The following is a 27154-nucleotide window of genomic DNA, read 5'->3' as shown; positions in this document are numbered from 1 at the left end:
ATACCAAAACATGGCGGCTGTATCGATCAATGCTTTTAAATTGTAAAATGTTTTAATACGAGTATAAACTACTTTTGAAATTAACCAAATGTCGTTTATTCAAACAAATAAACGATAAATAACACCATTTGCCATTTAAAATTAAAATTGTCACTATTTTACGTTTGTCTTCGATTGTTGGCTAGCGCCCTCTGTTGCCGAATAGCAGATTTAAAACGTGAAATAACCAAACTGTCTTGAGCCGTAAACACACCTAGTTAGTATGGGTTTGTATCTCAAGTTAGACTAGTTTTTGACACGTGCCGGCACCTGTGTCGGCATCCTTTGTACTCGAGCCGCCAAAGTCGGCTTCCTTTGACAAAATTCGCCGACTCCTTTTCAAGGTATCGAATTTACAAAATTTCCTTCATTCGCCGTAGATTCGTCGTCAAATGAAGACCATATAAGAAACTTGTTTGAAAATATTCAAATTTTGATATCTTTTAAGTTTGTGTGTATTTGTTGATTTTATTCGATTGTTGGTAAGTGTTATTTTATTAAAATACCTTTAATACGTATTAGGTATGTCGGTTTTACACAATTCCAACCCGTGAGCTATTTCAAAATACACGCGAAACTGAAAATAAAACGCGTGTTTGTGAAAACTTATAGCAAATTTAATACATAAAAGCTTTTCCTCTTATTATCAGATAAGCTTTTATTTCGAATTTCCCGCACCGTCATACGTGCTATCCAAATTCATTGCGCAAATGCCCATTTTATGTCTCATTACTTTTCAACAGTTTTGTGCTATTGATATTCAAGTTATACTCAGTTATAATTTAAAAACATAATTAATTATTGCTTAAAATTGTATTAAAAGAGCATTACGTTGATTTTGCATTTTAAATGGAAGTGTTTTCATTGACCTTGAATATCCGGTCGTCAAAACTTTTCGAGGAATTCAGAAATAGGTACAAACTTCGACTCGTACGCATTTGCAATCGCGTATTTTTATATGATGAATTGAAGTGAAATTTGATAAATATTTATGCATTTTGAAATGGATTATTTGTGATTTTGCAGCAAAATGCAGCCATCTAAAAGCATGATGGATTATATGATGGAATTAAATAGATTGTTTCCAAAGACTGCTGAAAATGGTAAGCATTATTTTTTTATATTAAATGTTATTTTGTACCTTTGACGTACCTATCAGATTTTATTCAAATAGTTATTAAAACAAATAATACTATATAATATTTTTGAAGCAATTGTAACTTATCTCAATGTGGTAGAGCTCGGATTCGAATAACAAATATTTGTTGACCTAATTTAATTATTCTTATTTTAGTTGGTTTCCAATAAGAGTGCTAAAACACTTGCATCCAACTCGATTTAATGCATACGTACATCGTCAATGAATCAGTACCTATTTTGTAGAAATGCATAGGCCCAGTGCTAAAGTTTCAATCCATTTTTGACCTTGGTACCTATCGTTCCTACGATGATACGACGTTATTGGTGGATTTCAATAGGGTGTGGCTGTGGCAGTCACTTGTTTGTCCAAGATTTAGTTTTGCTACAGAATACTCTTTTGTACTTACTGGTATACTTCACCGCATTGATTGCACATCAGAGCCTTTCGGCAGCAGACCTATGGCTTAATGGCTTACGAATTTCGGCCAGGAAACCAGGACCGTAAAGACAACATGTCAATTCTTATCTTTTTCTGACAAGTAGAATGCTTATTGACTGCCATCATGGTACAGATTTTCTATCCTTGTTTAAAATTTACTTTCACATTTCAGAAATGCATACACCAACAACTACATTCCAATCGCATTTCGGACAGCCCACACCAAACTACTCTTCAAGCTCAACTGACTCTTTCTCGCCTGAGTCTTTTCCGGAGCTCTCGTTCCGTCCTCCGGAGTACAGATCAGAAACACCCTTCGCGATCGCCAGAAGACCAATAGTCGGCCGGAAGATCTTAGGGAACCCGGAGCAGAAGCCTATAGAAAGATCGAGCTATGAAGAGAGATTTAGTCTTGAGCGATCTCCGATCAGGCATTGGAGGGAGCAAAGTGAGCAAACTCCACCGAGAACTATTGCTATTGAGCAAAGGAACTGTACGAAGAGTTTCTACGAATTGTTCCCTGGAGACAACAGAGGATTTGAGTTCAAGACGCCAGTGAAAACCTCACCGGTGTATTCAAATGTATCACCAGCATCACCGATGTCTCAAAATTCTCCATCAAACTTCAACATGTTTACATACCCGAGGTTGAATTTGACGACATCTCCAACACCAACTAACATGAATTTAGGGGCGAGCACATCACGATTCCCAGAGGTATGTATAAATTATAAAGGTTCCGTCACACAAGCGCGTTTTCCGGGCGGGGCGTGAGCGCGGCGTGAGCGTTTTATATGTAAAAGCGGCGCGCCCCGCTCACGCGCCCGCTAAATGCGTCTGTGTGATGGAGCCTTTATTGTGGTGTTGTGCGCCTTGAGTGCCACATCGACTAAGCAGTGATCTATTGTGACGGCCCTTTAAAGTTTGTTACTAATGCCCTTGAATCCAGGAAATTCCAGATTCTTTGGGCCGTAACATTCTAATGAAGTTCAGAGATATGTATGTATTACGTAATTGATACCATAGACATGATACATAAGTGACACTCTTGGTAGTCTTGGTATACCAATGTCCGATTTGCCATTGACAGACTGTATACCACCACCTTGAAAAAAAAATAGCACACACGAGACCACCATTGCCTTAGGGGTCATCCATTAATTACATCACACGTTTAGGGGGAGGGAGGGGGTCAAGAAAATGTGACATGTTGTGACAAGGGGGAGGGGGGAGTCATAAACTTTGTGACGTCACTTTAACTTCATCAGTAACCGAAAATATATTTAAATTATTTTATACGCTAATTATCATTTAAATAACAAGGTTTTGAAACGATAATCGTTTTTATTCGTTTAATTTTATTTCTTAATCAGTTTTGGGTTATAAAATTACTAATATTTCTTTTGTCAAAAATATTTTGATAAAATATTAAATAAATATTTGCCGATTTCGTTGAAGAAATGTGACGTCACACCAAGGGGGGGGGGTTTGCCAAATGTGACCAAGTCTGACAAGGAGGGGGAGGGGTAAAAAAACCTAGAAATTCGTGTGACGTAATTAATGGATGACCCCTTATCTAAAAATTCAATACAAAACAACTTCACTAAAAACCTTTAAATTTCAAGCCTTTAACTTAGGTTGGTATTCCACATGTCCAATGTGTATTTGTGTCTCACATTTTGCTTAGTGTGAGAGTAAGACGCAATGCACCTTGGACCAAGAAATTGGATACGTGGAATACCAACCATAGGCTGAGCCCTATAAGTCACGAAAGTTTCTTGGTGTAGGTACAAACAGTATCACTACTAACTGTACATCAGTGGACCTTATTACAAAAGGCATAAGGCCCACCGATGTACAGTCACAGAATAAATAATAGTACTAGCAAAGAGAATAGATAGTATAGAGGGGTCCTGTCATAGTAAATTTTGTAGTCACAGTAAATTTACTGCCATCTATCGACACACGACTAAAACTCAAAATGAAAACGTATCAAAAAAAAATATATATATGGATAAATGATTTTATTATTTTTATGTAATTTTGACCCATCTTCATTCACTGATATCTATGTGTTAAAATTGTTAAATATGAAACGGTGTCGTCACGCCATCTAGCCGAGTATAGGCTAAAGGTGTGTGCGCCATCTATCCGAGAATGACCTTTTCTTGATTTCCGAGGCACGTTTTTTCCTTAGACTTTATTCATCTTATACGAAGTTACATATGACTTTGGTACTAGGTACAGAAGACTCGCTCTCTAACAAAACGCGTCTGTTACGATCAGGACAGATATGGCCGCTAGGTGGCGACAGCGCCACGCGCGGCTTATGGCTGGCCACCAAAATTCGTGTGGAACGGATGTACTTTTAGCTACCTGTAGCAAAGCGACGAAATCGTGAGCCACGCCTGATACAGTTCACATTGTGGGCAATGAGTGGTATATATGTTCAATATTGTTTTAAAATATTTTTCTCTATTTCCAGGTGGCACAGAAAATGTGTTCCTTCTGCCGGAAGAATGGAGAGACACCGCTGGTGTACATGACACACTGTGTGAAAGAGAAAAGAGGCAATAGGAACATCGTCACGTGTCCGATATTGAGGTCTCATGTGTGCTCCACGTGTGGAGTATCTGGGGACAACGCTCATACTATGTAAGTTTATTAACTTTTATTTTAATTACAGCTAGGTAGTTTATTTTGGCCCTTACGGTGAGGTTTTTTTTAATTACAAATTAGTTATTTTATTTCATTGCTTTATATTAACCTCTTGAGACTAAATGTACATAGAATGTACATATTCGTTGCAATCTAATTTGAACTTTTCATGAACCAAATAAAGTAGCATTTCCTTTGTTTCATTGCTCTTTAAAACAAACGAAATTCGTTCCAATTTACTTAATTATAGAATTCAAATTAAAAATTGGGAAACTTTATATGGTGGATCTTACGAGGTTAAGAGCCAACGGGAGTGGTCATTTCTCCATACAAACGTACTCCTCGTTTTCCTCCGTGGTTTTTGAAGCTAGAGCAATGATTTTTTCAATACAGATTAATATTGTCAATATCTGTGTCGGACCGTTTTGCTTTTTTGATATTTTTGTTTTTTAAGGCGCTAGAGCCCTTCAAAAATGGCCAAAATGGCCTAATTGACTATGCCGCAATGAGAGGCGTGGCATTCAAAACTGATATCAATTAGCCAAAAAAGCAAAGCGGTCCGACACAGATAATTTCATAATCATTTAGATTTCCAAATTTGGTTACGATTGGTTAAGTTTTGGAGGAGGAAACAGAGGAGTACGAAACCTCGATTTTTGAGATTTTTACGCAGGATTTTTCGCCTTGTCCTTATCGCACTACTTTTAGGTGCCGCTTCCGTTAGCGAGACGGGTATATTTACCAAAAATATTAAAAACTCAGCTCCTGTTTCGTCTTAAAGATAAATTTAATACGCAGAGCTCGACGTAGATGGCGCTGCGATCGTACGTTTACGGTAATTCGAATTCTGGAAGAATTTTACAAAGTGGCTATGTTGACCATAAATTAGAAATTCAAACCTGCTACCTAGATCAAACACTCTATAGTGAGCATTTGCAGGCGTGGCTCGCTCCGCGGTACATGCGGCTTATACCAATTTTGGTGTAGCAGTAGTCGTTGCCGCGCACCGCTACGGAACGGACGCCTGCTCGCGCTTGCGCCACCTTGCGGTCATATCTGTCGTAATAGACGCGTTTTGTTAGATAATGAATCTTCTATACCTACTACTATTATTTATTCTGTGGCATTTGTCAGTTTTTAATCCCATTGAATGTTGTTTCCAGCACGTACTGCCCAGTGCTCCGCAGCACCAACAACGGCGTGCCTCTGAAGTCCACCACCATCACCCTGAAGAACACCCGCGTCAAGAGCAACGGTAGGAGGCGCTACTAACACTGCATAATATAAACCTTAAGTAAAAAATAAAATAAAAGGTACCGTAAACTCGGGTAACTATAGTCCTATAAAACAACTATGGTCCAGTTATTAACGTTGATTATTAACGAGCCTTTTTGATTTGTACACCTTTCAGTTATTTTGGAGCATGGATATACATACTGCTTTTTTCTATATTAGACACTCAACATAATTTGAAAAATATACATACATATTTTACTGGAGCTTGAATTTGGACCATAGTTGTAAGTTGTGGACTAAAGTTACCTGATTTTACGGTATGGTATAAGGTCTACTAATGGATATTCATTAGATTAGTTATATGTATATTTAGGTGCCACTTTAAAGTTCAAAGTTTGTCCTTATGTTTTTACTACTTTTCACTAAACTCTACCTACAGTCCTACAGTATAGGGCCGGTACAGACAGACTGCAACTTGTATGGGAACTGCACGCCGACGTTGCAGTTGGCCTACAGTTCCCATATAAATTGCAATCGGGTTGCAGTCCGTCTGCATCGGCCCATTAGTGTCCAGTCTATCCAATAAAATAAGTAAAATAACTCTCAAGAGCAAGTGCAGGCTGGGTAGGAGACGCTATTGACTCTAAAGAGAGGATGATAAGCATGAAGACTTTAACAATGGTACCTACATAATATAGACCTTATGCCAACAGAATAAGGTCTGTTAATGCTTAGTGTTGCACTAACATAATACGAAATAGGGTTCGCGCTAACTACAAAAAAGCATGAGAATGTTGATTTATGTAACTAACTTTTTTATGTTATGTAAATAAATAAGTACATAAGGGTAAGACTACCACTTGTATGGAATGCTCATACTGTTTGCCTTGCCACGAGCAAAATAAACTATGTTAGTCTTACCCCACCTTATGTGGTATTCCATCTGTCCAAATATATTGGTTCAATGTCATTGCGTCTCACTCTCTCATTTAAGCAAAATGTGAGACAAAATACACATTGAACAGGTGGAATACCACCCTTAGATAAATCTGCTGATTTCCGTCACAAAAAATTATTACTATAGTTTTTAATTTTCTGACTTTTTTGTGACGAAAGTTTGGTTTGTAATGTTTTACTGTAAGGCGCACTTGCACCATTCCACTAACCCGGGATTAAGCGGTTAACCTAATGTCAAATTGTATTGGTAACCATGGTAACGCCAGGTTTAACCGGGTAACCCCGGGTTAGTGGAATGGTGCAAGTGCGCCTTACAGTAAAACATTACAAAGTGGGCCTTAATGTGTTAATTATAGTATTTATCAAACTCGATGGGTACGCTGACAGGTGTCATTTCAATACAATTTTGAGAGATTTGGCGTTTTTAGGTTATAAATTATATGGAGATGACACCTGTCACATTAACCCTACCCATAGAGTTTGAAAAATACTTATAGGTCGTTTTAAGCTTTTGAAGTGTTAGAATATTTTTGGTACGAGCTTTCTAACATAATGCATGATATCTTTACTGATTTGAACTAACTTTGTATCACCTTTATTTGCTTTTATTTACATATCAACACTTTTCAATTTTTGACTAACTGATCGCGGGTATTCTTACATTTATATTGACAAACTTTACGTAAAAATTATCACACTTTGTTTTTGACTATTGTAAAACATAAATAAGACTAATCATGATATTGAAATACTTACCCATTTTATTATCAGACTTTTTAAATATTTTTAACTTTTATGTATGACCAACCCTATCATTATTTTCAATGTGACTTTTCGACTCCTAATAATGTGCCTTTTTTTTTTTTTGACGAATATTTGTAAATCATGCCTTTTTAAAGTTTACTTTTACCTTGCACTATTTTACTTTTTGACAGCTGTACGCTTTTTACTTATTATCATAATTTTGATGACATTTTAATTTTTTTGATATTTTCGATAGAAACGGATTTTGCATTATTGTAGTAATGTCTAATATTGGTATTTAAATATGAAACAGTATAGATAGATATGTTGACGACAAAACCATTATCATAATCTTTATTTTTTTAATTTGTATAATACTAGTATATGGTTGATTAATGTGGACAAGATAACTGTATTTTTATAGTATAGTACAGCCTTTCTTTAGTTTTATCTCAGAGATTTTTTTAATATAATAGATTATGGAATGTAGATGTAGGTAGGTGCTATCAGTATCACATTGTTGTTAGGGCCAATACAGACAGACTGCAACACAACTGCAATTTGTATTGAAAATGGACGCCAACTGCAACGTCGTGCAGTTCCCATACATGCATTTAGGTTCATATGTAAACAAACTATAGATCGGAATATACTAAGACACGTAAAGTACTGATGTGTGACATAGATGGCGCTGTACATCCCTGAACATTACACTTTGATTATTAACACCACCTATGTTGTGTTAAAACTTATTAACACACATTATGCTTGATTTGATTATAAATGAAATATTTAAAATTCTGGACATAATTCTAATGAAATAATTTCTAACAATTGTAAGATTATAAAGCTTAGGTTTAAGGTTGATTAGAAGATTTCCAATGAATACTCGAATAGATATGTTTTTAGTTATGATTTATTATTTATGTTTTGTAAGATTATTTCACCAAGTACTTGATTCACTTGATTGGTGTAGGAACTAATGTGACAATTTTATTGACTGCTTATATTCACAAACTTAAATGCGTTGCAATTAATGTGCTATGCTTTTAGATGGGCCAATTAAATAAAACCTAATAATGTTTGCAAGGGTAAAAAATAAAGTCTGCCTATCTCCATTACAAGTTGCGTTTTTCGTTATTGTTGTAGATGGCGCCACCACGCGACATATCGTAGTCTCTGTTTCTTTTATTGTTTCATACATTACTTACAGCTTCACTGCAAATTCCAAACAATAATTTTGCTTAAAATTATTATTTTTAATCATTTACAATTAGTGTTACATCCCGTTTTTCAATGCATTTTCATTAACACTAACGCCATCTACTGGACTACTGCATGAGTTACTTTTTCAACACTTTTGGAGACATACAGACTATCATTTGCTTCTACCCTAAAAAATGCAGTTAATTGTATGTTTTATGACAACTTAATTAACTAAAAAATAACATTTATGCTTGCTTTGATGCCTTTGATTAATTTAAAAGTACATTGTGTACAATTTTATGTGTTTGTTTATTTACTGTAATAACAGCACGTCATGATTTTAAAAATATATTTATTAAAAACTAACACATTTATTTTTATTTAAATTTCACATATTATAGCTGCATTACAATCGAATCGCTTTTATGTCTAACAAAGCATAGGTCCCTCTCGCACTTGCTTAAAATATACGCTCTTTCATATCACGATGGTGGTTAACAAGCGTAAGTACTCTTGTTAAGCGGACACCAAAGCGCATGGACACTCAAAGGTACTGTCACCTGTCACACACGCCATGCCAATTATTTGCCACGTGTACTTCAAAATAGCATAATAGTAGTTTACAGGTAAAGTTTTGGCATTCATTCATACGAATAAATCAAAACAATTCTATTAATTGACCGGTTACAAATCGGAAGGGAAAATGAGGCCAAATCCCTATTTTTAGTCTCAGCTCACGGTCAAAACGCATTCACGTTCACATGTTTAATTTCTTCGGCATAACACGGACGTTATTTAAAAAGTTTTAGTTCTTTTTGCAAAATGGCGGCCTATGATTGGCCGGTAGACACGGTGAATTTGCCTGTAATGAAGATTGTGACGCCTAGATATGTTGATATGTGCGGGATATATGGCATGTAAGTGAAATTTTTATTATGTGCAGATCTACAGCTTGCAGGCGGCTCTCTCTCATACGCACACATTAGCTTGGAAAGGGATAGATGTTTCAATACAAATCTACCATCGTACCTACGTACTACCACCGCCATCAAAAAGTTGATCCGTGTCAGTGTGTTTGGTTTGCCCCGGTAGACATATTTGGCGCGGCTATGAGGTGGAACGAGATAACAATATCGCTGGCTCCCTCATGAAGCATAACTATAAGATGGTCAAGCAAATCTTGTCAGTAGAAAAAGGCGCACGCAAAATTCAAATTTTCTATGAGACGATATTCCTTCGCGCCTACATTTTTCAAATTTGCCGCCTTTTTCTACTGACAAGATCTGCTTGACCATCTATACGTCCCTCGTAAATGAGCAAATATACCAGAGGACTTTAGTTCAATCCAGTTGGTTTTATATAATTTGGCAAAGACTGTCACATTTGAAACAGACAGCATCAATAGAATCATACTGTCTTTGTCTTACGCGCACCCAAAGGAAAGGGATGAGTGTGGTTTCTTTGTTCTTACTTACTGACAAAATGTGTTTGCAAGACTATATTCTATTTATAACGTTCCAGCGCCAAAACAAAACTGTCACTAATCATTTAAACTACGGTCGCTACCGATCTCCGTAAACGCCTATTCGAACGAATGTCACGTCAATGTCAAAAGTGTCAACAAAACGAAAATGTCAATACTAAAATCACACTGATTTTCTCAATCACAAAACAAAATTCAATAGCAGTGCACATCTATTTGGTTATGGCGTAAATTAAAAGTGTAAAATTAAAAAATGAGTTCCCCCGATAAAACCTCAAAAGCATCAGCTACAAGCTTGAAGTCCGCAGATAAAACTTCGTCGAAGCAAAGTGTTAAATCAGCTCGAAGTAACGCCGAACCCTATGTCGATAATTACTATGAGACCTGCCAAGACCCGGTCTTCATCTACGGCGGGCCGTTTATCCAGGTTAAAAGGCCGGAGCCGTTTATCGATTCGACGACTCCGATCAACCTAGAGTTACAGGCCACTTTTAAAAAGTTAGTATGTTCGGAAATGATTTTATATTTTGTCGGTCTTCTATCATATGGTTTTGTCATATTCTTATAAGAAAGCATCAAATTCTTATTGGAAGCATGTGCTTAATTAACCGCTTAGGGGTCATCCATTAATTACGTCACACGAATTTCTAGGTTTTTTACCCCTCCCCCCCTCCTTGTCACACTTGGTCACATTTGGCAAACCCTTCCCCCTGGTGTGACGTCACATTTCTTCAACGAAATCGGCAAATGTTTATTTAATATTTTATCAAAATATTTTTGACAAAAGATATATTAGTAATTTCATAACCCAAAACTGATTAAGAAATAAAATTAAACAAATAAAAACGATTATCGTGTCAAAACCTTGTTATTTAAATGATAATTAGCGTATAAAATAATTTAAATACATTTTCGGTTACTGATGAAGTTAAAGTGACGTCACAAAGTTTATGACTCCCCCCTCCCCCTTGTCACAACACGTCACATTTTCTTGACCCCTCCCTCCCCCTAAGCGTGTGATGTAATTAATGGATGACCCCTTAAACTATTTTACGTAACTTAGAATGCAAGAGTAAACCTTATCAAAATAATGATGATCTAAATGCTCCTTAAATTTTTCTAAAAAAGTATTAGGAACAGCAGTTTCAGGGGCCCATCTAGTTATAGTGTAAATAACATTATTTGCGGTATTTGACGTCTGTCACTCACAACAGCAATACTACGTAAAATGTTTTGCACATCGAAATCACAAAGGAAAACAACTGCACTGCGAACGTTTACGTTCTACGTCTTTTTTTTTTTAATTTTAGGGTTGGCCGGACACCACCGTTATGAATCGGTAGTCGTCTAAGTAAATCGATAAGAATTTTTCATTTTTCTTTTAATAAAAATAAGGAAAAGGTGGATAATTAACTGTAAATATGGATATATTTATCGTCACTTAACAGACAACAAATTTGACACAGAAATAACATAAATAAACTTTAAAATAGATACCCAGTTAGTTTCAATTTTGACAATGGGTGCGACCTACTCGGTCGGTGTATTTAATACCGGTAGCTTGCGGGAAAACCATATAATTCTAGCTTTATTTAAATCTCAAATAAAAATTCATTATACGTCACAATTCGATACCTCAGTCTACGTGCCATCCAATCGTAATCGCTTGCTGTGACAATCGATTTGCGTTAGTTACATCTCTATATACGTCAGTCATAATGTGTCAAATACCGCAAATAATGTTATTTACACTATAGTGGCGAGTCACCACCTGCCTCGATAACGTGTACTAACATTACATGTTATGGCAGGTGTCCAGACGTCTTTGCAATAACCCAGTCTCATTGTCCACCCAAACTTCAATCCATAGACCGGTATACTGTAAATTTTTTCTACATTAGTCCCAATTAGGGTTGCCAACTTTTTTTTGGTGGAATATAGTATTTTCCAGAATAAGGCATCAAAAATATAGTACATTTCAAAAAAGTATAGTACTTTTAGATAAAATACTAAACATGAGTGTAATATACGTTTAATCGGAAATATAGTATTTTAGCGTACTATATATTTTTCCAAAAGTATATAGTACAGAGAGCCAAAATATAGTACAATACTATATAATATAGTACAGTTGGCAACCCTAGTCCCAATGCCTGCTAAGACCGGTTCATGGGTGTCTATTGTTGCACCTGTGAAGGGGTCCCAGCAGGTGTTACCATGACATTAAAGCTCTCCAAAGGGTCTCTATGCTTTGGATCTATATCCCCATGCAAGCCTATCAAAAGACCGGGACTTATTATTATTATTATTAAAGCCTTTCTTATACGAACTGTTAACATTTCATTTAACAATTATAATTTTATGTATGTATATTTCTATATGCATGTTCGTAAGGTCTTTTTGACCTAGGCCTCTTCCGAATCGCCTTTTTCTAATATATTTAAGTATTTGTCCAACATTTTCTTCCATTCTTGTCTATCTATTGCCATTTCTTTCCAGTCTTTTCCTATTGTTTCTATTAGGTCTTTTTCCCATCTTGTTTTTGGTTTGCCCTTTTTTCTTTTACCAATTTTTGGATTCCAATTTGTTGCTATTTTTGTCCATCTGTTGTTTTTCATCCTGGCTATGTGCCCGGCCCAATTGTATTTTTGTTTCAATATATGTATTGCTGCATCTATAAATCTTGTTCTTCTTCTTATCTCTGTGTTTCTAACTCTGTTTGATAACTTTATGTTAAGGACACTTCTTTCTATTGACCGTTGACATACTTGAATTCGTTTGATGATATCTCCTGTGAGTGACCATGTTTGACTACCATATGTAAGACAGGGCAGAATGCATGAGTCGAAGGCTAGTTTTTTTAGTTTTATTGGTAGTTTCTTCTTAAATATATCCTTCATGGCCCAGTACTTCTTCCATGTCTGTCCGATTCTTCTTGTTATTTCTTTGTTTGTGCAGTCTGTGAATGATACCTGTTTTCCAAGGTATATATACTCGTCAACATATTCCAGTGATGTATTCTCTATTTGTATAGTCACTTTTTTTGAGTTGGTCATGACTTTTGTTTTTTCTTCATTCATTTCTAGACCTACTTTTTGACTTTGTGCATTTAGTTCTTGCAGTAATATACTGAGCTCAGTTGCACTGTATGCAAATATTACCAGGTCATCTGCGAATTGAAGATTTGATAAATATTTGTTGTTTATCTTGATGCCCTTTTGTCTTTCTTCCCAGTTTAGATTTTTGAATATTTCTTCTAAGACCGCTATGAACAGCTTTGGTGACATTGGGTCTCCCTGTCTTACCCCTCTGTTGATCTGGATCTGTCTTCCTAATTTGTCTGTTTTTACTCTGGCTGTACTTTTTTCATAGATCTTTTTTATGACATGTATGTAGACTTCTGGTATGTCCTGATTCTCTAGTGCCTGCCATATCGATGTATGAGTAATTGAGTCAAAAGCTTTTTTAAAGTCGACAAATCCTATATAAAGTGGTATTTGGAACTCTGTGTGTTTCTCAATTATTTGGCATAGGGTCTGAAGGTGGTCTGTTGTGGAGAAACCCTTCATAAATCCAGCTTGTTCTGTTGGCTGTTTATTATCTAAAATAGGTGTGATGCGTTGTAGTAGTGTCATTGAAAAAATCTTGTAAATATTAGACATTAGACTAATTGGTCGGTAGTTTGATATGTCATGTGGGTCTCCTTTCTTGTATAATAGGGATATATGTGCCTCTGTCCATTGAGTGGGTATTTGTTCATTTTCTTCTAAAATTTTATTAAATAGTTTTGTTAGTGGAACTGCTATTACTGGTTTCATCATATGTATACTTTCATTTTTGATGTTATCCGGTCCTGGACTTTTATCTTTTTTAAGTTTATGTATTGATTTTTGTACTTCTTCAACTGTGAATGGATCTACATTTTTATTTCTCTCTTCATTTTGTTTTCTAGTTGTCTGGTTTGTCTGTTTTAACGAGTATAACTCCTCATAAAAAATTGTGGCAATTTCGTTGATATCCTTCCTGTTGGTTTTTTCCTCTCCTTTTCTATTTTTCAGTTTTGGCATAATGGGTTTTCCTTTGTTTAGAATTTTTTGTGCCTTTTTTATTGTTCCTGATTTTTCTAAATTTTCTCTGATGACATTTAATTTGTAGGTTTTGATATCTTCTTTTATTTTATTTTTGGTAATCTTGTAAAGGTTTGACAGTTCTTCTCTTTGCGATTTCGTCTTGCATTTTGTATTTCTTAAAAGTTGGCGTTTTTCTATTAGTGTTAGTGTATCTTTTGACAAAATATTTCTATCCATTCGTCCTGTATTGGATTTTCCCGCTAAATTTTCTTTTAAAATATCCTCAAATTTGTTGTAAAGTTCTTGCACGGGGTAGGGGCTTTGTCCCGTAAATATGGTGTCCAGTGACCGGGACTTATAGGCCTGTGAAATCCAAAATGGTGTAATGTGAGCAGAAAAAAACAATGTTCTATGGGAAGAAGCATATTATTTTCTATATGTACAGATGTAGTGCATACTTGTTTTCCATCTTACTTTCTCGGAAACATTCATATTTGTCATACTAATTCAGTCAACCTCAGTACTTTTTGTACCGAGACTGACTGAAATAGCAAGATATCAATAAGAAAATACGATGGAATATAATTATGCACTACATCTGCAAACAATTGGCTCCATCACATGTCATAAAATATGATTGTTTGACATAAACATGCCTGTAATGTCAGGTAAACCAGCTTATATCAGTTCTATTATCTTTGTTATTAGTTTAATTGACCGAAGCGAAGCGAAGGTCTACGTTTTGACTCGGGCATTTTGCTTTCGTATGTCCGGATGTTCTCCTCTACAGGTCGCAATTCTTAACCGATTCTCGTGAAATTTTGTGACCGAATTTTATGACTAAATAAAATTTTTTTGTCAATCCGGTTTTTGGAAATTTTTAAAAATGGCGGAGTCGTGATACCTGGCGCCTAAACAAATTGTCGTATCGATATCATAAGACTTTTTTCTTTTTGAGACATGTTTACAGAGTTAATAGCAAAAAATGCAGAAAAAAATTATCGCTGGTTTAGGCGGTATTTAGATATTTAATTTTAACTAATTTTAATTTGAGAAGGAGTAGCTAAATTTCGTCAACCCATCTAAGAACTATTTGGCTCAGTTTGTAAACGTTCGCTTTTTCTGTTTGCACAGAGGGTCTGGGTTCGATCCCCAGTAATTGTATGCTGGGATATTATAACTTTTTGTATTTTTTTACACATAAATTTCGTATTGTTTTTCTTTAATTTACTATACACCGTGTTTTTATTGAATTCCGTTAACTTCGGGGTATATAGTTAAGTACGTTTATAAGAACTAAATGGCATAGTTAATTTTCAAAAAAAAAATTTTTTTTTGTTTTCTTTTTTGTTTTTTTTTTTTGTTTAAAAAGTAATTAAATGTAGCATATAGCGTTGTTGTAACACGGGCATTACATTTAACTCAACCAAACAATTGAAATCTGTGACATATCAATGTCATTTCGTACATCAATCGACCGAGATTGTACTTAAGTTTAGTAGCAAATGTATGAACTCATTCTAAACACTAATCAATATGTAAGCCGGCCCTAAGGCAAGTGTACACGCTTGTAGAGGCCTATAGTAAAAAAATAAATTATGGATTATCTCAGAAATGGACTTAATTAGAACATCGGTGTCTTTGAGAAAGTTACTTGATTTAAGCTCAGGAATGCACCCTTGAAATTAACGGAAATAAAAAAAAACACGGTGTATTTAAAGCTCTTAGCACCATGTTATTTCAAGCTCTGCTCGCGAGGTCTACAGCTCACAGAGCCACTAGTGATACAATTACATAGGTTTCATATTTCAGTGAATTACATTCAATCAACATTCAATCTTAGTTGTCGTCATGAGCGTCTTATTTACATGTTTCTATTCATCTATAAATCAACAGTCTTGATTAATTTATAGCATTTTCCATTCGTTATCTAATGCTATTGTGATGTTTCCATACAGCATTACGTTCTGAGAAAAATATAGGCCCCGTGCAGGAACTATAGGGGGCAGCATAGGAGCCGTCAGATTTTTGGCGCGAGCCGTAAATGTGTCGTTTATGCTTCCGATGTAGCCCACAAGATGGAAGAACCTACTATGCACAAGGAAACGTACCGACGAGAACGGTAGATGGTGCTTTGGCAATGTACATGTGCACATATGTTTCCGATTCAGGCCACAAGATGGCAGACCCTCCAATGCGCACGGTTCCTATAATAACTAATAACCTGACAGATTTTGAAGGTGTATTCTTGACCGTATTTTAGAGACTAAAATTTCATACTAAGTTTTCTGAAATTGTTCTTGTTCTAGAGATAATGTCAATTGTTGTGAAAATTTGTGTCTGTAATAACTCAGTGAAAAACGCCTTTTTGGCTGCGACACTGCCACTATGCGACTTGATTTAGACATACCTGCTGACAAATATTAACACATTCATTGCCACCCAGCCAATTAACAATACTTCCGCGCCAGGCCACAAATATTTCGTCATATAAAGCTAGTACCACGATCCCGACAATCGGGTTGTCCGGCCTGGGAAGGAAATCATAAAATAACCAATAGTTGGGTTTTTGGCACTTAATGTGTTAAAGTTTTAAAGGAAACTTGCAAAATCTGTCTGAAAAAAAAATATTAATGTTTTTTTTTCGCCAAGATGTAAAAAGAAATCACGTGTCGTGTGCAGAAAACAACACAAAAACAATTTTTTTTTAACATTAATAAATCCTCATTTCTATGATAGTTGGTTTGTAAAAATGTTATTTAAAGAAAACTTCAAATTAGAGCTACTAAAATCGCTATTAAAAAAAAGAGATTGGTCCAATGTTTGTCTATAACATTCCGCTGTTCAAACATCACGCCCGTGCCATGCTGACTTTGGTGATGCTAAATAGAGTTCGACTTTATTTTTAACTACACAAAGTACAAATTAGCTTATCAATTTTAGCCCGATGATGCGCAGCTAAGTCAATTACGTAAGGTCAACGATAATTTCGTCGTCATCGCCAGAGCCCGGATAGCTCAGTCGGTAGAGCATTGGACTTTTAATCCAAGGGTCCAGGGTTCAAGTCCCTGTTCGGGCGGCTCTCTTTTAATTTTTTTATTTTATGTTTTTATTTCTTTTTTCGTTTTTTTTTTTGTTTTTATTTTTTACTTGTGCAATACTTTTTTAATCAGGTTATGTTAATCAAAAAAATTGGATGTTATTTAAATTATGTTTCTTATTTTGTTACAGGAGTTTTGCATATTATTCTATGAAAGAGAGGATTCCAGTGATTCTGACCAAAGTTATAGATGGTTTATCAAAACGGGTAAGTTTTTATTTTACTTTTACTTTTTATTCCAGATAATTGGACCAAATATAGAAAATATGTATATTATGATTTTTTTGTTTATTTTTATTGGTATCATTAATTTCACAGGAGACGTGACATGAATTGGTTTTTAAATGTCCCAAAAAACTTTTTAAATTATTATTCCAATTTAAGTTGAAATAACCGTAAAGTTAGTGTTCATTTTTTTTAATCATTTTTTTTTATTATCACCAATATAGTTGATATTTTTTCAGGGTGACCCAGACTCAAGAAAACTGATAGAATACGTAGCCAGACTCAAAAATGAAATAGTCACCAACAAGAGATATTCCAAATTCGAGGTAATTATTTTATTCTTATTTATTATTTATTTTAGACGCCTTCATCAGCAACTGGTCGGAAAAAGCACTACAACGGGAGTTGCGGAAATCCCAGCAGTGGGACACTATAACGGGCTAATTAACAATAACATTAACAACAACAATTATTTATTTTATTTATTTGTAGATGGCACTACAAAAATTAAGAATGTATGTCGACATTTTGTTTTTATAGTTTTTACTTCTCACTAATTTTATAGTATTTATAGTTAGTTTTTTTTTAGCATTAGAAAAAGACTACGCGATCTTGAAGTGGCATTTAATTGTAAACGCTTTTTAAAAATCAGTATCTATTACTTATGAAAGCAAAAGAATGTAAATAATCGTATATGATTCATATTGTTATTGGAGTCTGCCAATTTCGAGGTGTAGACTAGATATACAGGACGATAGTCTATTTCGCCTGTGAGATACTGTCGCTGCGCACTCGTACTTAGCTTAGGTACTGATCAAAGAGGATTTGAAGTAGAGAGTTACTGTCATGGTAAATTATGTAGCTACAGTTAATTTACTGCCATCTTTCGACAGAAGATTAACACTGTTTGAACGCCATTTGACTTTGATCCTTATTCTCTAACTGATATATGTTATCTTTTTAAATATTAATATTCACGCCATCTACTCGAGCATATAGGCTGAAGGTTGTGGCGCCATCGCTCGAAAACATGGAACCATACCTTTGGCCTATAGTCGAGTAGATGGCGTGAATATCAATATTTAATAAGTTAACACATATCAGTGAAAGAATAAGGATCAAAGTCAAATGGCGTTCTAACAGTTTTATGTTCTGTCGAAAGATGGCAGTAAATTTACAGTGGCTACATAATTTACTTTGACAATCCGTCTCTATAGACTTTATTCTCTTTGGTACTGATATATGATAATGATAATCAAAATCGCTCGAATATATATGCAAGAGCGATTCACTGCAAATACGAGTAGATGTGGTAGGCCTGCTGGCTTAACACTTTACCAGGCTTAGGCCCACTTTCACCATCCCAATAACCCGGGGTTAAGCGGTTAAACCGTTAACCCAGTGTCAAATTGTACTGGTAACCATGGTAACTTCAGAATTCGTGATTCTCTGCAGCTAAATCTTGAAGGTGAACCAGTTAAACAAGTCGTAACGGGAAGGTTTCTGGGCGTTAATGTCGATTGTTTGCTCAACTGGAAACCTGAGGTTTCCGCGATTGTTAATTCAATAAATTCATCGTGCTATGCTCTCAGAAGTCTTCGGGATGAACTGCGCTTAGCTGAATTGAAAATGGTATACTATGCACTGGTTGAATCCAAGTATCGTTACAGTATTAAATTTTGGGGCAACAGTTATAAGTAGGGATGTACCGACTAGTCGCCGACTAGTCGGGAAAGCCGACTATCCGGCCACATTTGTAGTCGGCGATTAGTCGGCGACTAGTCGGCAAAAATGGCCGATTAGTCGGCACTTTATTAGTGAAAGAAAAACAGAAATAAAAACCGGGCAAGTGCGAGTCGGGCTCGCACACGAAGGGTTCCGTACCATAATGCAAAAAACGGCAAAAAAAAAACGGTCACCCATCCAAGTACTGACCCCGCCCGACGTTGCTTAACTTCGGTCAAAAATCACGTTTGTTGTATGGGAGCCCCACTTAAATCTTTATTTTATTCTGTTTTTAGTATTTGTTGTTATAGCGGCAACAGAAATACATCATCTGTGAAAATTTCAACTGTCTAGCTATCACGGTTCGTGAGATACAGCCTGGTGACAGACGGACGGACGGACGGACAGCGGAGTCTTAGTAATAGGGTCCCGTTTTACCCTTTGGGTACGGAACCCTAAAAAATAAACCAACAGTCAATATTTACCGTATGTTTTATGTCTATTTTACTAAAATACATATTCAGTCTGCAAACGAAAACTTTTGTTTATATAATTGACCGTTTGATCGTTATCGTATGTTGGTCAGAAATTGGACGAGGAATCTTGTGATAGGTCTTTGAACCTGTAGAGAACACCTTTTAGTCAAGTATGACGAATAGCGTAATCAAAGGAGCAAAACTATTGTTTTTCACCAGAACTTATACGAAACTAATGATCTGGCCGACTAGCCGACTAGTCGGCCGACTAATCGGCCACTCGAGCGCCGATTAGTCGGCTAGTCGGCCAAATCAATAGTCGGTACATCACTAGTTATAAGTATAATATCCAGGCTGCATTTGTTGTGCAAAAAAGAGCAATTCGTATTATTGCCAGAATTCCGCAACTAACATCTTGTAAACCCTACTTTATTCAATTCAAAATTCTAACCATTCCTTGTTTGTATATATTAGTAGTTCTGACAGATTTGGTTAAAAATATCAAGGATATTGAAACACAAGAACAGAAGGAGAGACGTCTTGCATCTAGGAGGAAAGATTTGCCACAACCTATTATGAGCAAGCTAACAGTGGTCAAACAATCTGCAAATTATCAAGCGATTAGACTGTTCAATCAGTTACCCATTAGCATGAAGGCAATCTATAATAGTTTTCTGTTTAAAAAGAAGTTAAATGCTTTCTTGTTGGAAAAATGTTACTACTCTGTGGAGGAATATTTTAGTAAAAATTTAGATTAATGCAATTATTATGTCTACAAATATTTTAAGATTTTCAATTCATATATTTGACATCTATACATATAATAAAGCTGAAGACGGTCGAAAGTCTGTACATGGAAGATATTAGAAAAAAAGTTGGCTGGGGATACTTAGAATCGATAACAGAACACGTTCCAAAAGTTTTTAGAATTTTTGTCTGTTTGTCTGTTTATCTGTTTGTCTGTTTATTTGAACGCGCATCACGTGAAAACGGCTGAACGGATTTTGATGAAAACTTTACTAATCTGTCGAGAAAATCCCCGGCCAGGTTATAGGCTATAAAAATTCAACCCCTAAAAGGGGGGGTAGCCACAACACTCGATTGACTTAAGTTTGCCCCTGAATCTTATGGCGCTACTTATGAAGGAGGGGCAAACTTTTTTCAAATATGTGCTACCACTATTGAGTACCCTGGTAAACTAACAGATGGAGCTGAATTTAATACGTTGTGACATAAATAAGCCACCGAGGAAAGATTTTGCCAAATTAACTCTAAGTTTAGAAGACACGGATATCAACAAAAATAATTGAATAATTATGTTGATTTAATAAATTAATAATATATCGAAAAATTTTCGCGCTCGCTTCGCTCGCGTTTTCTATTACTTTCTAAGGTATGGCGACTGCAGCAGCATTACTCTGTTGCAACGTTACTGCTGTAGCACTGTCAATTTTCGTGATAAAATGATGTGACTGATTTCCATACTAAAAGTAAAAATGTACAACTGTCTATCAAATTGCGTTTTTATATCGAAATATTTTCGCGCTCGCTTCGCTCGCGTTTCAATAACTTTCTAAGATATGGCGACTGCAGCAGCATTACTCTGTTGCAACGTTGCTGCTGCAGCACTGTCAATTTTCGTGATAAAATGATGTGACTGATTTCCATACTAAAAGTAAAAATGTACAACTGTCTATCAAATTGCCTATTTATACTGAAAAAATTTCGCGCTCGCTTCGCTCGCGTTTTTAATCACTTTCTAATATATGGCGACTGCAGCAGCATTACTCTGTTGCAACGTTACTGCTGCAGCACTGTCAATTTCCGGATAAAATGATGTGACTGATTTCCATACTAAAAGTAAAAATGTACAACTGTCTATCAAATTGCGTTTTTATATCGAAAAATTTTCGCGCTCGCTTCGCTCGCTTTTTCAATAACTTTCTAATATATGGCGACTGCAGCAGCATTACTCTGTTGCAACGTTACGCAGCACTGTCAATTTTCGTGATAAAATGATGTGACTGATTTCCATACTAAAAGTAAAAATGTACAACTATCTATCAAATTGCGTTTTTATATCGAAAAATTTTCGCGCTCGCTTCGCTCGCGTTTCAATAACTTTCTAAGATATGGCGACTGCAGCAGCATTACTCTGTTGCAACGTTGCTGCTGCAGCACTGTCAATTTTCGTGATAAAATGATGTGACTGATTTCCATACTAAAAGTAAAAATGTACAACTGTCTATCAAATTGCCTATTTATACTGAAAAAATTTCGCGCTCGCTTCGCTCGCGTTTTCGATCACTTTCTAAGATATGGCGACTGCAGCAGCATTACTCTGTTGCAACGTTACTGCTGTAGCACTGTCAATTTTCGTGATATAATGATGTGACTGATTTCCATACTAAAAGTAAAAATGTACAACTGTCTATCAAATTGCGTTTTTATATCGAAAAATTTTTCAAGTTCCGCCTCCAGGGGAGAGGGAGAGAAATTAGGATTAGAAATTAGCCGCTTACTGACACAGACCGAATTCCACGCGGGCGGAGCCGCGGGCACAGCTAGTGAATAATAAATATTAATTTTGGCTTTACATATGAAATATTATTGCCTATATTGTTCTAATTATGTTTTTAATTTAAATTTTCCTTTTAATAACAGTTAATTTCAATATATATTGTTTATGACATTAGAATTAGATTTTTTTTCATTATTTATTATTATTTTTTAAAGTGTATTTAATTTGGTGTTTTGTATGTCTTGTTATAAGTATCTTATAAGATTTGCTTGTGTATATAGATAAGAAAATGTATATGTATGTAAATTAATTTCAAACACAATGAAAATTGTTTATGAATAAACTATGACTATGACTAACTCCAGGTTTAACCGGTTAACCCCAGGTTAGTAGAATGGTGCAAGTAGGCCTTAGGGATATACAATTCCCACGGCATTTCAAACGTGTCTTAAATTTTCGATCAGTAAGAGTAAGACTGACATTCGATTGTCATTTTTAGAGTTCCGTACCCATAGGCTAAAAACGGGACCCTATTCCCAACAAACAATTTGGTCGTATATCAAGTAGCTATACGACTTCAAGTATTATAAAAGTAGCATAACAGTCGTCATTTTGACTAATGGTGCATTATGCAACTAAATAGTCGGATAAACTTATTGTCGTGTAGCAAGGTCGAATAAATGTTTATTCTACCATTTTATACAACGAAATAGTCGGTGAAACTTGTAGTCGTATAGCAAGGCCGAATAAACGTTTATTCTACCATTTTATACGACTAATAGTCGGTAAACTTATTGTCGTATAGCAAGGTCGAATAAACGTTTATTCTACCATTTTATACGACTAATAGTCTGTAAACTTATTGTCGTATAGCAAGGTCGAATAAACGTTTATTCTACCATTTTATACGACAGTCGTATAGTAGGTATCACGACGACTCCTATAGAACTTTCTTACACGACAGTTGGTCGCATAGAGGTCCTCATTATTACGGTCGTAATAATGTCGTAGTCACGACAATTTTGTGGTATGAATAACCATTATGCGACTTTTAAACTACTAATAGTTGCATACACGTCGTAAAAGTGTTCTTTATAGAACAGTCGACTAACTGTTACAATGGCGACCCCTATCCGTATTTAAGTAGCAAAAGTGCTATTATACTACCGCTATTCAATCAACAGTCGAATAGATGTGGTAAAATAAACTTTTATACAACTTTTGAAAAGCTATGGCGACTATTCCAAATCAAACGTATAGATTATACAACCTCAAGTTGTATAACTGTCCTATAAGGCATCTGCTTAATAATTTGTTAATTAAAATAATTAAATAAGTAAGAATTTTAAAAGCGCATCAATAATTAGTTATAAAGTTATATAACAAACATCAGTAAATTTAATATACTAATTATATAATAATTTAGTTTACAGATATAATATACACTTTTGTCTCCTATATCATAAACCACCAACTTAAAAAAAATGGCTACTTATACCTTCTTTCAAAGATACAATTCCACACCACTTGCTGTTAATATTGATGTCATTTTTGACACAATCCGAAGCGGAACTTGCGTTGAAGAAATAAGTTATTTATACGACCTTTAAGCGGCAATAACTCAACTTAAAGTCGTATAAATATCGTATTTCTCACCACTACTCTTCCTTAAGTCGATTAAGCGTCGTAGTAGTTACTATTTATACGACGAAGTGTCGAATCGGCGACGCATATACGACGACTATGCAACTAAATAGGTATTAAAACGACCATTACTTGGAACCTTTCGTGCGCGAGTCCGACTCGCACTTGGCCGATTTTTGATTTTTCAGCCTGGTAAAGGGTTAAACTTTTTTCTTTTCAGGTGGACTCAGAGGAGGCCAAGCGATGGAACGAGTGGCTCGACTCGCGTCAAGCAAACACATACTTCACTGACGTATGGGTTTTCGCAGAATGTTACGTGTATAGGAGACTCAGAGAGGGCTGCGAGCTAATGTAAGTTGAACTCTGACCTTACTCACCATCGTGAACACACAGGCAATGGAACGAGTGTCTCGACTCGCGGCTAGCGAACACATACTTCACTGACGTATGGGTTTTCGCAGAATGTTACGTGTATAGGAGACTCAGAGAGGGCTGCGAGCTAATGTAAGTTGAACTCTGACCTTACTCACCATCGTGAACACACAGGCAATGGAACGAGTGTCTCGACTCGCGGCTAGCGAACACATACTTCACTGACGTATGGGTTTTCGCAGAATGTTACGTGTATAGGAGACTCAGAGAGGGCTGCGAGCTAATGTAAGTTGAACTCTGACCTTACTCACCATCGTGAACACACAGGCAATGGAACGAGTGTCTCGACTCGCGGCTAGCGAACACATACTTCACTGACGTATGGGTTTTCGCAGAATGTTACGTGTATAGGAGACTCAGAGAGGGCTGCGAGCTAATGTAAGTTGAACTCTGACCTTACTCACCACCGTGAACACACAGGCAATGGAACGAGTGTCTCGACTCGCGGCTAGCGAACACATACTTCACTGACGTATGGGTTTTCGCAGAATGTTACGTGTATAGGAGACTCAGAGAGGGCTGCGAGCTTATGTAAGTTGAACTCTGACCTTACTCACCACCGTGAACACACAGGCAATGGAACGAGTGACTCGACTCGCGGCTAGCGAACACATACTTCACTGACGTATGGGTTTTCGCAGAATGTTACGTGTATAGGAGATTGAGAGAGGGCTGCGAGCTAATGTAAGTTGAACTCTGACCTTACTCACCACCGTGAACACACAGGCAATGGAACGAGTGACTCGACTCGCGGCTAGCGAACACATACTTCACTGACGTATGGGTTTTCGCAGAATGTTACGTGTATAGGAGATTGAGAGAGGGCTGCGAGCTAATGTAAGTTGAACTCTGACCTTACTCACCACCGTGAACACACAGGCAATGGAACGAGTGACTCGACTCGCGGCTAGCGAACACATACTTCACTGACGTATGGGTTTTCGCAGAATGTTACGTGTATAGGAGACTCAGAGAGGGCTGCGAGCTAATGTAAGTTGAACTCTGACCTTACTCACCATCGTGAACACACAGGCAATGGAACGAGTGTCTCGACTCGCGGCTAGCGAACACATACTTCACTGACGTATGGGTTTTCGCAGAATGTTACGTGTATAGGAGACTCAGAGAGGGCTGCGAGCTAATGTAAGTTGAACTCTGACCTTACTCACCATCGTGAACACACAGGCAATGGAACGAGTGTCTCGACTCGCGGCTAGCGAACACATACTTCACTGACGTATGGGTTTTCGCAGAATGTTACGTGTATAGGAGACTCAGAGAGGGCTGCGAGCTTATGTAAGTTGAACTCTGACCTTACTCACCACCGTGAACACACAGGCAATGGAACGAGTGACTCGACTCGCGGCTAGCGAACACATACTTCACTGACGTATGGGTTTTCGCAGAATGTTACGTGTATAGGAGATTGAGAGAGGGCTGCGAGCTAATGTAAGTTGAACTCTGACCTTACTCACCACCGTGAATACACAGGCAATGGAACGAGTGGTTCGACTCGCGGCTAGCGAACACATACTTCACTGACGTATGGGTTTTCGCAGAATGTTACGTGTATAGGAGATTGAGAGAGGGCTGCGAGCTAATGTAAGTTGAACTCTGACCTTACTCACCACCGTGAATACACAGGCAATGGAACGAGTGGTTCGACTCGCGGCTAGCGAACACATACTTCACTGACGTATGGGTTTTCGCAGAATGTTACGTGTATAGGAGATTGAGAGAGGGCTGCGAGCTAATGTAAGTTGAACTCTGACCTTACTCACCACCGTGAATACACAGGCAATGGAACGAGTCATTTTCTACGTATTTGTGTGGTCATTACAGATTGGATTTTGTATGTAGTGAGTGAGAACTTGAGAAGTGCGACTGTGTACACGTTTCCGCCCGCAAAAAATGGCTGAACGATTTGTACGGTAAGATATCGCTTGGGCTCCTCCCTTCCGACGTGTCGGAAGCCGGTGTTGCTCGAAGATTATAATTATAACTGTGGTAAAAATAAATTATGTTTATCTTTGTTACAGTCCAAGTCTAAAAGACTTCGATCCCTTTGGCGATCAGAAGAAACAAGCCTTCCATGATGGGAAAGAGGCTATGTGCATGGTCGCGACGCAGTTGATGCCCCTGTTGTCTCCCAGTGACAAAGACAAACGGAAACAGAGCTTCATGACTTTACTGAAGGTAGGTAATTTTTATTTTGTATGCAGGCAAATTTATTAAAATAATGTAGATGGGGTAAAGTCGCTGTTAGTGGCTGTTCGGTATTAAAACCTTTACGCGCTTCACTACCTACCTATATTCCTTTTCTAGATTTAAACCAATGACATGTAAAAATAGTGTAAATTTCGATCGATTAAATCTTGTACTAAAAGCACGTTATTTTATATTCAATAAAGAACCAGTGGAAAATATGTGATTGATTCAATATAATATATATTAATATAATACTAATCCACTTCAGTGGCCAATGTTGTCAGTAGATGGGCAAAGTCATCCTTAAGTGGGCAAAGTAGCCTGAGAGTGCGGCACGTAGACCAATCCAATCTATAGTAACCTTACGTGACATTGAATTTGATTAAGTACATACAAATGTAGTGCATAATTATTTTCCATCGTACTTTTACGGAAACGTACGAACGTGTCTTGCTATTTCACTCAGACTCGGCACAAAAAGTACTGAGGTTGACTGAAGTAGCATGACAAATACGAACGTTTCCGAGAAAATACGATGGACAATTATGCACTACATCTGTATTTCAATTTTATTTCTACAATTTTTACAAAGATAGATAAGATATATTTTGTTCGCAGATCTGCCTGTGGTCCAATAAATGCGACCTTTCACTATCCGTTGGCGAGCCTGTGGCCTTAGTGTCTGGCGAAAAGGGAACAGACCCCTCTCAAATGCCCGCTGTAGACCCCTTCCAAATGGTCATCGATTTTAAAGATAAGGTAAAGTCACAGAATAAATAATAGTACTACCGTACAGAAAGGAAACTTCCTACAAAACCGAAGTTTGACAGCGGTTCAGGGTCGAATCATGA

General features: G+C 36.6%; 2 protein-coding genes and 1 non-coding gene across 3 annotated transcripts in view; all 3 read left to right on the top strand.

Annotated features, from left to right (window-relative positions):
• The first annotated feature begins 794 nt into the window (after positions 1–794).
• On the top strand, positions 795–5564 carry LOC134801979 (uncharacterized). The gene is made up of 4 exons (XM_063774600.1): positions 795–1142; positions 1791–2335; positions 4104–4273; positions 5440–5564. Exons 1-4 carry the CDS (start codon positions 1070–1072, stop codon positions 5546–5548), a joined length of 897 nt encoding a protein of 298 aa, XP_063630670.1. The 5' UTR covers positions 795–1069; the 3' UTR covers positions 5549–5564.
• Positions 5565–10014: 4450 nt separating this feature from the next.
• Positions 10015–27154, top strand: part of LOC134801895 (damage-control phosphatase ARMT1-like) — a 35763-nt gene continuing 18623 nt past the window's right edge. Inside the window, exons 1-6 of the mRNA XM_063774547.1 lie at positions 10015–10400; positions 17204–17279; positions 17537–17623; positions 23884–24014; positions 26135–26291; positions 26922–27062. Coding sequence (XP_063630617.1) covers positions 10156–10400; positions 17204–17279; positions 17537–17623; positions 23884–24014; positions 26135–26291; positions 26922–27062 — 837 coding nt within the window. The 5' untranslated portion in view covers positions 10015–10155. The remainder of the gene's footprint in view (positions 10401–17203; positions 17280–17536; positions 17624–23883; positions 24015–26134; positions 26292–26921; positions 27063–27154) is intronic.
• Positions 16979–17051, top strand: Trnak-uuu (transfer RNA lysine (anticodon UUU)). Its single transcript has one exon. It is a non-coding gene; the product is annotated as a tRNA-Lys (tRNA).

The sequence above is a fragment of the Cydia splendana genome, chromosome 23 (assembly GCF_910591565.1).
Source record: "Cydia splendana chromosome 23, ilCydSple1.2, whole genome shotgun sequence".
Classification (NCBI taxonomy): Eukaryota; Metazoa; Arthropoda; class Insecta; order Lepidoptera; family Tortricidae; genus Cydia; species Cydia splendana.
This window is presented reverse-complemented; position numbering and strand designations above follow the sequence as displayed.

Bases quoted from the DNA above. Each gene is read 5' to 3' on its own strand.
- LOC134801979 (XM_063774600.1), top strand. From the start codon at position 1,070: ATGCAGCCATCTAAAAGCATGATGGATTATATGATGGAATTAAATAGA. The intron at 1,143-1,790 runs GTAAGCATTATT...TTCACATTTCAG, and splicing joins TCCAAAGACTGCTGAAAATG to AAATGCATACACCAACAACT. The intron at 4,274-5,439 runs GTAAGTTTATTA...TGTTGTTTCCAG, and splicing joins GGGGACAACGCTCATACTAT to CACGTACTGCCCAGTGCTCC.